At 38.4% G+C, this 13916-nt stretch overlaps 1 protein-coding gene across 1 annotated transcript in view; it reads left to right on the forward strand.

Annotated features, from left to right (window-relative positions):
- The first annotated feature begins 6044 nt into the window (after positions 1-6044).
- LOC123318396 (transmembrane and immunoglobulin domain-containing protein 1-like) overlaps positions 6045-13916 on the forward strand; it is a 54279-nt gene continuing 46407 nt past the window's right edge. Inside the window, exons 1-2 of the mRNA XM_044905007.1 lie at positions 6045-6111; positions 8397-8578. Coding sequence (XP_044760942.1) covers positions 6045-6111; positions 8397-8578 — 249 coding nt within the window. The remainder of the gene's footprint in view (positions 6112-8396; positions 8579-13916) is intronic.

Consider the following 13916-nt stretch of genomic DNA (forward strand, 5'->3'; position numbering starts at 1 on the left):
ATTCCAGACATTCTTCGAACGTCTCGAAAATTGCTTCTCAACTTTCGCAAGTTCGGCTATCCAATTTTGCCAACCTACTCGGATCTGGTCTGAAATCGAAACTCATTTTAAATTCTCTGGTTCTCATCATGTCTCGCCATCGGAGTCTGTGTAATGTGCCTCGGTTAATGTAGGTATACGGGGGAAAATCAATTCTGAACTTTATAATCGGGTTCTATGCAATATATGTCAACGAAAACTAGGACAGCGAATTTAAGGAACTGAATATTTTTTGGTTCTTCTCCTTCAAGCTGTTGCAACCAGAAAAGGAAAGATTGTGCAACATTCAAATAGTAAAACAAGGTAAAACTTTCACCTGAAGATGCTGTTTTATAGAGAAACACTTGTTATGGTTTAACAACTCATTTAATCTGTTTTTATTTCATATGATTCAGTTTTTGATATCCTTTATATGTCCAACAACGATGAATTTCTTCATAAATGTGAAAGTTATACAATGAGAAGAATCAGGAGACTTCCACGAAAGGAAGAAATGAAACCGAGAAGGACAAAACCGAGCTTAGCACGTTCGTAGGACTTATCCGTGATTCGGCAAGTTTATCGATAATCTGGAAGCCGAAATTAATGAAAACTTTTCGCCAACTTCCTCGGTGAAATTTTTTACTAATGATATTTATTGCGTTATAGCAAACCTGCGAAGTTTCCAATTGTATTATTGACCCAATTTCTGCGGCAGCCGAAGTTCCACAGAAATTCGTGCCTCGCCTATTATAAATACCATTACGTTTTATATTCCTGACCTGAGCTTTGCCGACTTTGAAGGAAATTTCACGAAAAGTGCGCCAACATTCATAGGATTCTACGAAATGTTTTTGACGTTGGACCTTTTGTTGTGTATGGTCGATAATGATTGCATATTGGAGCATTCGTTTCGTGCATTTCATTTCCATTGTTGTTCAGCGAAATAAAAGTGGCTCGCGTATTACCACATCATATTATTGCAAATCAAGATTGATTCTCACTAATTGTTTGCTCAGAACATTTTCCGCTGTTTGAATTAGAATGGAAGTGTTTAGTTTTGACGGAAAGTACGTAACTGATTACAAATGGTGTTGGGGAGCCGACGATGCTAAATCGAAATTTACTCGAGGGCGTGGGGACCTAGTGAATTTTGAAGGTTAGATGGTATAAAGTAAAAAAGGTTCTATGATGTATACAATTTCAGCGGTGGGGAAAGCGTCAGCAGGTTTTCAAAGATGTAACAAAAAATCGTCAGGTGTACTTACTCGAGCGGGTCAGGTTGAGATATGGTATAAGCCGTACGTGTCTCTTATAATAAATTCATGTTAATATGACAGTTTGCGTGGTAGGGCGTGGTAGGAAGAGTTGAAAATAGTAAAAAAACGAGCGTGTCAGATTTAAAGGATATGCTAATTGGATCCAAAGAAAGATGCAAGGTCACAGCGATCCTGAAAATGCAAAAAAAATCGTTACTTGTACATACTCGAGCGTGTCAGATTTTCATATAGATGGTTAATCTCGGTGTTGCAGACGTGTTGACCATTAATCTGACCCTAATCAGGGGGTGTTTTCTTAATCTGGCAGTTTGAAGATAATAACAAGGAATTTTTTTTAAATATCTCCCTTACTGTACCTCTAATCGTTTCTGTATTCATTATGAAAGTTGTAGATAAAACAGTTCTATACAACTTTTGTCTAGAGCAATTTTTTCATTCCCTTAACCGTTTTCTAGCTAGAGGGTGATAAGGGCGAGGAGCTTAGCCACACATGCGAAAGGCCAAGGTCAATGTAGAAACCTAGTCTAATGTACAGGGTGGGCAAAATTCGTTGTCTACTGAGGGGATCTCGAGAACTATAGCAGCTAGAAGAAAACGGACGACACATTCTCGAGCTCTTTTTTCTTGACTAATCCAAAACTGAAAACAGATCCAGAGAAATTGTCATTTTCAATGCAGCTGAATAACTCGTTTATTTGAACTCGTATTCGAAATCCGTTGTTACATTCTACAGACACTTTTTTATGAGGAATTCGAATATGATATCATTAAATTTTTTCATCCAGTCATTTTCGAGATACGACAGGGATTTCCGATTTTTCAAATGTAAACTATAGTTGAAAGTCCTCTCATTCTGCTGCAATTGTTTTGCTGATTTCAAAAATGTATCAAATGTTGCTATTCACATTAATATAACATAAGAAAAAAAATACAATACTTTTTCCTGCTTTTCGATTCACTGTTGAATTTTTAGTAGGCTGGCGTAACCATAGCAACCGTTGAATATGCATTATATTTTGTGAACCTGAGCCTCTATGATTGAAATCACGGATTGCTGAATAAATATTTCGATGATTAATTTATCCATCGTTTGTTCCCGCGACGTTTGGCATGCTTATCGTACGATGGTTCTCAATTCGAATATTACCGTGGACAGACGTACCTATTTTTCATCATCTTACTTTTGTAAAAATCATAGTATAGTTATAGATAGCTTTCGTATTTTATTTATATTACTGACTCTTTAAGTTTCTTTCATTAATTGAAAAACGATAATTGAATAAATTTTCTTCTTCAATAATCAGACGAAAGTCTTTACTCTCTTTTAAAGGATATCTATCTCGATATATAAAAGAAATAATTATTCGACAGTCTGTGATTCCTATCACACAAGGTTGAGTTCACATAGGATTATGTGGAGTTCACAAACCATAATGCATTTTCAACGGTCGCTATAGTTACGCTAGCCAACTAAAAATTCAACAGTGAATCGAAAAGCAGGAAAAAGTATTGAATTTTTTTTCTTATGTTATATTAATGTGAATAGCAACATATGATACATTTTTGAAATCAGCAAAAAAATTGCAGCAGAATGAGAGAACTTTCAACTATAGTTTACATTTGAAAAATCGGAAATCCCTGTCGTATCTCGAAAATGACTGGATGAAAAAATTTAATGATATCATATTCGAATTCCTCATAAAAAAGTGCCTGTAGAATGTAACAACGGATTTCGAATACGAGTTCAAATAAAAGAGTTATTCAGCTTCATTGAAAATTACAATTTCTCAATTTTCGTTCATAACTCAAAATCTATGAACGTTAGGCTGGATCTGTTTTCAGTTTTGGATTAGTCAAGAAAAAAGAGCTCGAGAATGTGTCGTCCGTTTTCTTCTAGCTGCTATAGTTCTCGAGATCCCTTCAGTAGACAACGAATTTTGCCCACCCTGTACATTCATCGCCATATATCTCGAAAACGTTCAAACGTAGAAAAAATTGCTTCGAACAAAATTTGTAGAAAATGTTATGCGTTATGCTCTACAACTTTTATAATGAGTACGAAAACAATTTGAAGCCCAGAAGAGGAGAAAATATAAAAAAACCTGATTTTTGTGACCTACATGGCCAATTTTTATTGTTTCGGCTTGCTGAAACTGTCAAATTATATTTTTTGTTCTGTTATTCTTAAATCATTAGCTTCAAATCAAGAAAAAAAAAGCCAGTTTTTTGCCAGTTTAGGGTCTTCATACATATTTTCGTCACGCCTGAATTGTCAGATTAAGAGAATATATAGTTTTCAACATGTAATCAACTACATATAATCCTTGGGGGATTAAAAGTAGAAAAGAATTGACGAACACAAAATTCTCTGCGAAATGCATCAGGTAACATCGATATTCACTTCAAAGAGTCCTAAAAATTTTTTTTCAGAAACTCCATTTCGTACAAGATAAAAAATCAAATATTTATAAATATACATATACTACATAAAAGTTGAGTACTCTTGAACGAACTTTCATTCATCAAATTGAGTAAACCAAATTTTATAATGAATTCGAGGATAGTTAATCACTGTTTCCCAATATAAACCCAATATAAACGGATCTTTTCTCAGTTCATGGTAATTAACACAGCCAAGTAACGACAAACTTGAGGCTGAGCTAATTAACGCATTCCCCTAGTAAGATATTCGAGTTATTCCATACATCGAATTCCCTCATTCGAGGAAGGCTGGATGTGGAAACTATGTATGAGTTATGCAGCGCTCTTTGAAGCAACAGAACCTAATCAAACTCTCATACTGATATATCTTACTTCATAATTATGGCCATCACGAGATACGGAACATAATCGCTTTCGATTTAGAGTCTTGCTAATTTGTTAACAGCAACATGTCGAAAGTGTGGGCATCAATTACTTGATTGTTGGTATTACTAGTATTTGAGTGGGTATAATAAACCACGATAATTTCTTAGTGAAGAAAAATGTCTATTAGCTAATATTCTATAGGGAATTCAAATGTAGATTGCAGCGACATGGTGATGACAGTTCGAAGTGAAAAGTTATCTATGGTGAAAAGTTAATGTATACTTCATTCAATTTTATTTTAGCAGTCGGTTGGCCATGGAAATTTGACACATTTCACTCTGTATAGTACGAAAATGTGCGGTTATGAAGCTTGTCAAAACATTTTTGGGTTATAAATCAACGCTATGTTGCCCGTTCTACGTAAAAGTTTCTGTTATTACGTATTTTATCACAATGTCGAATCTCTTCGGAAAATATGTGACGAACATAATTGAAGTTTATACAAACTGATTGAAGGCATACCAAATCCAGTTATTTGCATGGAAAATACAAGAGATCAGTATAATATCATAATATGCACTAGCTTGAGGAGAGTTAATGTTCGTTATCTTCTTTGGCTTACATCATTTGTAGATTTCAAAAATATTAACCCGAAGATGAAATGCATATAATGCAGTGGTTGGAAATGGGTATCTCCCGAAGGAATTAACAGATAATTACAAGAATGTTAAATTCTTCAACAAAAATCATCTTGCATCAATATAAGTAAAAGGAATTGAAGGAAGTTTCAAGTTGAGATGCAACTTCACCGTTAAACAAAAATTTCACATGAATAAACAAGTAACAGGGCAACTCGCGCGTAGTTGTGGCTATTCATCTTAATAAATTGATGTAATAATAATAATTAGGTATTTATTAGTACCTTAAGACATTTACATTGTACAGGACAAGTCAAATGAAAAATAGAAAAATCCATTTTTGGGAACTTATTCTCCTATGACATTTATCGAAAATCCTGTAGTAAACTTTTCGCATTAATTCACTCAAACATAAAATTGATAAATGCCACCACTTTTTTGGGTCTCCCAAAAGAAGGAAATTCTTTGCCATCCTCTTCATTCACAATCTTTCTGATTGTGGAAATATTCAGCTGAAATATAAGTCGTTTAGATTCAGATGAAACATTATATAAATTCTCTTACATTGAATATGTTCGCTACCATCTGACTTATTGTGGATTTTAGAATATCAAGGTATAACTATTTGAATGAGCGGACCTGAATTCTAAATAGCACTTCCTGAAACCCTGTCTCTTTTTTCAATCACTTTCGGCATTTTCGAATTTTCGTGATAAAAATTGATATTAGTTGTGGCAACGGCGTTATGACATTAACGACATTTCATGAGTGCCAACCTAACTTCGTTCTAGTTACAAAAACTTGAGAAAATTTTTTCATGGCCAACCGACTGCTAAAATAAACTTGAATGAAGTATAGTTGTTTTTTCCAATTTTGAAGATTTATTACTAAAAGAGCTCCTCCTAAAGAGTATGTATCACATTACGCTGATTTTTCTAGGATATACGCTTATCGAAATTTGACCTTCGAAAAAGCCGCAAAAAGATGGGTTCAGTTGAAAAATCGTCAAGACCGAACGGTTGCACTGATCTCGAAGAAATTTCGAGAATTGTCGCTAGACGAGTTACTCTTTCAGAATATGTATCACAGCTGGCTCTGCGATAATATTTCTGGGAGATACTGCCCGGAAAAAATTTTCAATGTCACCGTCGAAATTCGTGAATCCTGTGCTATGGCCCTAAGTGTATTTCAATGGAAATACCGGACCAAAAAGTGGGTCAACCTCGAGGCAATGTTTCCGGTCGAGCCAAATGAATTTATAACTGTCCCCCCGAATTGAACATAACTCCCGGTGTGCCTAATGACGTTGTCCCTTAACACGCTCATCCCCAACGCTTTCTCCATCTCCTCGGGGATAGCCTCCGATGGTGTGGAACGAATAAACCCAACGAGGAAAAGCTCCCCGGACCGAATAAAAGTGTATTTCTTTTATTGCCCCCGAAACCATAATACGCACATTGATTCTAGCTCAGCTACGCCCCTGCCGATGCGTAGAAAGATTTAGCTTAATCGATTGCTGCCCAGAGCAATCTTCCATCTATCGTTGTTGCTATTCGCAACAATAAAGAATGATTACACTTTCACTTATTCGACTTTATACGGGAAGTCTGAAGGGTAGGAATCACAATGAAAGGGTCTCTTCTGTCGAGTCATTCTCTTATATCGCCAAATTGATTTCAGTAATGAATGTTGTGAGGAAGAAGGCCAAGTGGCGTACGGACTTCACGCTGGAAGTATCTTGGGTTTTCTCTCGAACACATCAGCCAATGATATCGCCTTTGAGTTTTCGAAGAGACACACACTGCGCAAAAAAATTAACGCACATTATGGAAATCTCAAATTTATTCTACAACTGAAGGTGTTCTCAATGATAATTATTTTTATCAGAATTATGCATGCACATGTTATCCACTTTCAACGGTTTTCTTCAATACAGATGTTTTTTCCCAGCAGGAATAAAAAAATATGATATTATCAGATTTTGAATGTATTGGCTCCATTCTAAAATCAGTTGTTCTCGATCAATTCTAGGGATCAATAAGTTTTCTTTCGTTTGATTTTCGACACTCGATCGCTATGCAACGCGAAGCACGCAATTTGACCCAAGAGGAATGTGCCCAAGCGGTAGTTTTGCGAGAAGAAGGGTGGACATACACAAGAATTGCAGAAAGGTTTGGAGTTTCCCATACAAGTGTGTCCAGATTGTTGCAGCGATTCAGGGAGACAGGTATGAATGTCCGAAGACCAGGACAGGGTAGACCACGGGTAACAACTGCCATTCAAGAACGTTACTTGAGAGTTTCTTCGTTGAGACAACGGTTTGCAACCGCTCGCCTCCTTCAAAATCAGCTTGAGCAAACTCATGAGGTGCAAATTAGCACTCAGACAATAAGAAATCGCTTCAGAGAATATGATTTAAGGCCTCGTGTCGCGGCAAGAGGCCCAGCTCTTACCCCAGTCCATCGAAGGGCGCGTTTGGATTTTGCGAGAGAGCATATCCATTGGGAAAAGGCCAATTGAGAAAGAGTTCTCTTCACAGATGAGTCTAGATTCTGCCTCTACCATTGTGACCGACGTTTCCTTGTATATAGACGTCCACATGAAAGATATGCTCAGTGCAATTTCCTGAATACTACTGGTTTTGGAGGAGGATCGATTATGGTATGGGGTGGAATATCTTTGACTGCTCGCACAGACCTAGTGGTCGTTGATAATGGAGCTATGAATGCTGATAAGTATATAAGGAACATTCTTGAAGAGCATGTAGTGCCATTTGCCCCATACATTGGTGAAAATTTCATTTTTATGGACGATAATGCCAGACCCCATCGTGCGCGCATCGTTCAGGAGTACCTTGAAGAGGTTGAAGTCTCTCGAATGGGATGGCCAGCAAGAAGTCCAGATCTCAATCCGATTGAACAGATTTGGGACAACCTCAATAGAAGGCTGAGAAGTTCAGAAAATCATCCAGCTACTCTTATTGACTTAGGAATCCAACTCGGAGAAATCTGGGAAGGATTAGATCAGAAAATTTTAAGATCGCTCATTTTGAGTATGAACCGTCGTTGCCGAGCTGTAATTAACGCAAGGGGTGGAAATACCAAGTATTAAATCACTTATCAGCATTTCAGTATTTTGAAAATTGTTCATTTCTCTTCTTTCACTAAAGATTCGGTGAAATCCTGATTTTTTTTTCCATTTAATGTGTCTTGTTTCGTTCAAAATCTTTCCGAGAGAACATAAAAAATAAGTTATAAAGTCAATGTAGAGTTAATTTTCATTAAAATTGAGATTTTCAGAATATGCGTTAATTTTTTTGCGCAGTGTATTTCCACGAAATATATATTTCCAGAAAAACTGTCTCGACCTCTTTACACCCTTATGAAAGTAACTTACTGGCTCAGGCTACATATATTTGCCTACAAAAATAGTCAACTTCTCCTTCGGAAATCAGTAAATAAAGATCTTCATTTTGAGCCCGACGAAACTATATTTTCTCATTGATCCAAACTCTTTCACGTGCTGTATTTAAATTTAAATCATCTCATAACTCATAATATTCATAAATCCTCTGATCAGCGTACTCAACCATAACTACAATAAAAAAATTCATTGTTGTTTTCACTCCGCTAATTTAGTCATCCCTTTTCAGCCATCTCCACCACTAAAGAGCTGAAAGACGGCCAGACCACAAAGTTCGTCGACGGCCAGGCAAAAACAGCCGGTGGACCCCAAAAACCCTACTTCGATGACGTAGGTCCCAGAAATATAACTGCGGTCGTTGGCCAGTCCGCCATCCTTAATTGCCGTGTGAAACATCCAGGTGACAGGACGGTAAGTTTTTGTTGATGCCCTGTACTTTCCGAGGCGGATTCCCGCATTATATGCTGATTTTTTCTGAACGCTAGGCCGAAAGTGGATATACGGGGTTTTTCTACGAGGAGTCAAGTTTCTTGCGTGAAACTTCCAGGGGAGAAGCCACTCGTGTCGGGTTGAAGATGGTTGAGGGTAGAATGTTTTGAATTCAACAACTGAGAGTTGCTTCCACTTAGAAATGAAGCCTTGGGCTTGTGGTGACAAAAGCAATTAGACATCGAGTTTGTCACCTTATGGACCAGAAGAAAGATATCTGCATTTTGTAACAATGATATTCATGGACCTGACCTCAACGTTCTCTAGACTCTCAAAGATTTGGTCTAAAACCATCGGAGAATAACTTTAATAATAACGATAATTGCTGATATGAGTATGCCTGTAAGAGGTGTTGGAATAAGATTCAGATTTGATGGAGGCCTATTTAACCTGAAGCGCCTCAGAGCAAAAACCCGTTCAAAGTTTATCACGGAACTTCAATATGCAGACGACTGCGTACTTATCGCTAGCAGCCCAGAAGATATACAGATAATTCTGAACACCTATAAACATATATACGAAGCTTTAGGCCTTACCAAAATCCTGGTAAGTCCGCCAGAAAGCCTTCAAACACATATCAGCCTGGAGAATGAAACTCTGGAACAGGTTGAGCAGTTCAAATACTTGGGAAGCTTCATAAATACTAGGGCTAACCTAGATACACAACCGTATCAATTCGGCATCACGAGCATTCTGGAAGCTAAAGGTCAGAGTGTTTCATAATCACGACCTCAATCTGAAGACCAAGACAGCTGTTTACAAAGCAGTCGTCCTCCCAACGCTTCTTTACGGAAGCGAAAGCCAGACGCCCTACAGGCGACATATTAAACAGCTTGAACAAACGCAACAACGTCATCTAAGACAAATAATGCACATCAGATGGTTCCACGAAGTTTCGAATGCAGAAGTCTTGCAACGCGCGAGTTGTACAACAATTGAGACTCAAGTAACAAGGGCCCGACTCAGATGGAACGGCCACATTCTGAGGATGCAAGACACAAGACTCCCAAAAATAGCTCCGTATGGTGAATTCACAGAGGGAGCTCGAAACCAGGAGGCCAGTATAAGCGGTTTAAGGAAATACTGCATCAATCCCTAAAATCAGTTAATGCCAATCATAACTGGTAAAACTAGCGTTATACAGGTCACAGTGGAGGTCTTCGGTACACAGTTATAATGGAGACTCGAGAAGAATACAGCGGCGGCCAGATCTGGTCGGTGACTATCCATGCTTGGAGAGTGGAAGGATCTGTAAATCACGGTTGGGTCTCTTCAGTCACAGGAGGGCACACAGTCGCAATTAGCCCTAAGAAATTATAAGTCTGTTCTTTTTTCTATGTCTTTTTGTAGATTTATTCCCGGTAACGGGATACAGCAATGAATGAATGAATTCCAGATCAATATTACGATCGAATGGCATATCTCATTTCATAATTGAACTGAATTGCCCTGCTTGTAAGAGATTCCCTTCAGTTTCTTCTGTGAGTATTTCTGTGAGCTGGGGATCGACATACGTACGATCCATAGACATATAGATCTGGACTGTGCCTTCCCTTTATATATATATGCATGAATACGGTCAAAAAAAGTGACGTCGGGCATGCAGTTGTTTTTTTCTAGAATCTTGATTGGTCCACACTGACCTCTATGTGAACAAAAAAGAGACAGGTAAATGCCCGACGATCATTTCTCTCTCTCTATAAAAAAGACGTTTTCGTGCTGACATTGCTCAGTCCATGTCTTTATGTCTATGGTACGATGAGACAGTATTTCATATGTTGTTTTGAAGTTGCAATGGGGTTTGTCATTGCAAAAAAGTGACAGAGGTTGTTTGAAGTTAAAAAAAAATGTGAAAAGCAGGTTATTTTCCCTCGATATTCAAACTGTTCATATCTCGTTATCAGCGAAAGATTAATTGTCACTTTGTCTATATCACAGAGGAAACATGCAACTACTCATGCCGGAAATGAATGTCCCCACCCTTATTTCCCTACAACAGTCCGCTCCTGAAGCGAACAAAGAGCTTTTCTTTGATCGCCATATCACGACAAATATTTGTACCCGACTGGAGGCAATAAACGCGACTGTCGAATAGAAAAGGCCCCTTTACGTCCTTTCCGTTTGACCCCGCAGCGCAAATTTTTTACACAAATTTCCCCCCGTTTAATTGAAAGTCAGCGGCAGAATTGAACCGGGGCGCGCGTTTCGTTGATTTGCATAATTTCCTTTTGACCAGAGCTCGCCCGACATCCCAATACGTCCTCGATATATTGGTGAAAAATAATTGACGATTGGAAGGTCGTTGAATTCGTGGAATATTCTGATGATGTACTGGGTCAAATTGACCGGCTTGAATTATTGGAAAGTTGACGAAAAATTCCAGAACTTCGTAACGAGTGGAACTCGAGTGAAGCTTATCGATTCAAACTTTTCATAGAATGTGGTCAACATTTCATTTTATTATGAAAAATTGGATCCGGCTATGCGAACTGATCTATCTGAGAAGCCATCAGCAGATTCGTCTTCTATCGACTCATTCATGCTTGGCAGAACTACATACAATCTTTCAATGACTTGTGACCATCTGCTTTTCAGAAATCTACAAGTTCCCGAGCCTGTTTGTCATAAAGATTCGAATAATAAATAATCAGCTCAACCTGCAAGTAGTCAATCAGTAGCGAAGAGACTATAAACGTATTTCGTATTGCAACAAGGAGTGACAGAGCGAATAATATAAATATACGAGGATGTATTGATATCTAGTTAGCCTAGACTAGTTCCATGCATAAAAAAATATTGCCGTTACCAAAGCAACGAACAATAACTCATTAAAAGTGTCAGTGTGAAGTTTGAAGTCAAAAAAGTAAACCAGAGTTACGCAATAAATTAAAAGAAAGAAGATGTCCACCGAAATTGTGAAAATCGAAAAACTGGAGTATCGAGCCATCATCAAGTACCTGTATTTGAAAGGGTTCAGAGGTAAGCAGATATGCTTAATACCCTTGGTGATCAATGTCCTTCGTATGCGACCGTGAAAAATTGGAATGCAAGCTTCAGAAGACGTAAATTTTCTATTGAAGATGATGATCGATCGGGAAGGCTAGTTTCTGTGTCAGTCCCGTCGAATTGAGCTGAAATGGATATCTGAAGCAATCAATATTTCATACGAACGCGTTCATCATATAGTTCACGTGAATTTGGACATGAGAAAAATTGCTGCAAAATGGATCCCCAAATGTTTGAATGTTGACCAAAAGCTTGCAAGGTTAGAAGCATCGCGTTCGATCTGTGCTCGATTTGAAAACGATGTAGACTTCTTAAACCGAATTGTTACTATTAATGAGACTTGGGTACATTTCTACGATCCAGAAACGAAGCAACAGTCGATGGAATGGCGACACTCTGGTTCTCCAAGACCAAGAAGTTTCGTATCCAAAAATCTGCTGGAAAATATTGGTAGAAAAAGCCAATGAGTACATAATCTACCACTGTACCTTGCATTCGTAGACTATGAGAAGGCTTTCGACAGATAAAAGTGGATCGAAAGAGGAGTAAGACATTTCACTCTGAAAGATCTGGTTTCCTCATATGATATTGTTGCCTAAGGAACCATATGATGATAATGGGCTTATCAGAAACCAACGAGTTTAGATTCTGTGGGGAGGTGAAGGGATCTTCTTTTCACCTGGTTACAGAATGCCTTGCCAATGCAAGCCTGCGCAAGGAATATCTAAGACCAGAAAGTTATAGGAGGAACTAGGACTCAGCCTACTTGAAGCCCACTCGGATACTGGAGTTCATTCGAACTCTGGAGTTGGAGGGCGAGCTGTAGATGGCGTAGTTGTGCAAATAGCTCCGATGAGGGGCACAATAGACCTTAAGGTCGCAGTGGAATGTAACCCCCTTATCAAACCATAACTATAACTTTTACTGAAATAGAGACCACAGATATATTCACAAAGACAATCTGGACATAATCCGTGAAACTAAGGGGTCTATGTGAAGAAGTATATTAGGAATATAACTAAAAGACAAAAAGTGGATAAGACAGTAAACAAAAACAATTGACGCTACAGAAAAAGTAGAGTCATTCAAGTGGAAAGGGGCAGGCTATAACGATTGAATGCAAAATTTGATAAATGGCGTCCTCATCATGATGAAAGATCCAGAGGCCACAGATAAGATGGAAAGATGACATTGACAGAAAAGCCCAAAATAGGGATATTTGGTAGGAGGTAGGTTAGATCTATGAGAAATTACTCTTGTTCTTCAAGTTACACCGTCGTCGAAGTTGGCTGTCATCATCGACATTCTCAGAGGTTGTTCGTGATGTTCAGGTTGCATCAAATACAACAAAGTCATGACTTTGTTTTCCAGTTCACCTGAATTACGCCCCAATCAATCGATACTACAACTCCCCGACTCCTAATCCCCGTGGTATATGCCGCAAAAATCCGTTTTCACTCCGTTACATGCAGAATCGATGTCGTGGCGACAACGTTTCGGGTCCGGCCATAAAAATAAATTGTTTTTGACAAAAGGCGCAAAATGTACCTCCAGTCCGGAGTAATAACTGTCCTTCGTGACTTACTGGGCGGCATTTCAAACACCGCTCCCTATGATTTGTGTAGATGTAAATGATAGTTCTATATTTCACGGACATTTGACCTCGAGCTATTTCCGGCAATGTATCAGCCCCCGCAGAATTGAAGGGAAACCCAGGGCTGTTTTCGAAGTTGTCACATTTCTCATAACGTTTGTTCATTTGTGCCGCGGTTTTTTTACGTGCAGGCCGAGGGGAGTTTTATCAGCAATTTTTTTTCGAGTGGCTAACTCAAATTTAATAAATCCCCAAATCGATGTTCGGAATAACTTCCAGGCATTGGGTTCCTTGAGAATCTTCATATTCGTCTGCAAAAACTTGAAAAACTCCCGGTTTGAGAACACACGAACACTGCTGGTCGTTTGAAAGCTCTAGAATTATTTCTTGACAGATCTACACTCTCTGCCAGGTCCGAAAACGAAGAGAAGCTTCATAAATTCGAGATTTTAGATGTTTATCAAACGCGCATGTAAACAAATCTACGTCAGCCGTCAGTTTGACCAAAGAGAGGTTAGCATCGTTTAGAGACAGGGGCGGGCAGAACCAATTCAACGCATCGATAGCGAAGAGTAGTGTTTTTGGCCTCGATATTTATGAAATTCATTTTATTATGGTTTTTCAAGGCAGGCAAATAGACCATCTGCTAGCCTACTAGTA

Source organism: Coccinella septempunctata, chromosome 8 (genome assembly GCF_907165205.1).
Source record: "Coccinella septempunctata chromosome 8, icCocSept1.1, whole genome shotgun sequence".
NCBI lineage: Eukaryota > Metazoa > Arthropoda > Insecta > Coleoptera > Coccinellidae > Coccinella > Coccinella septempunctata.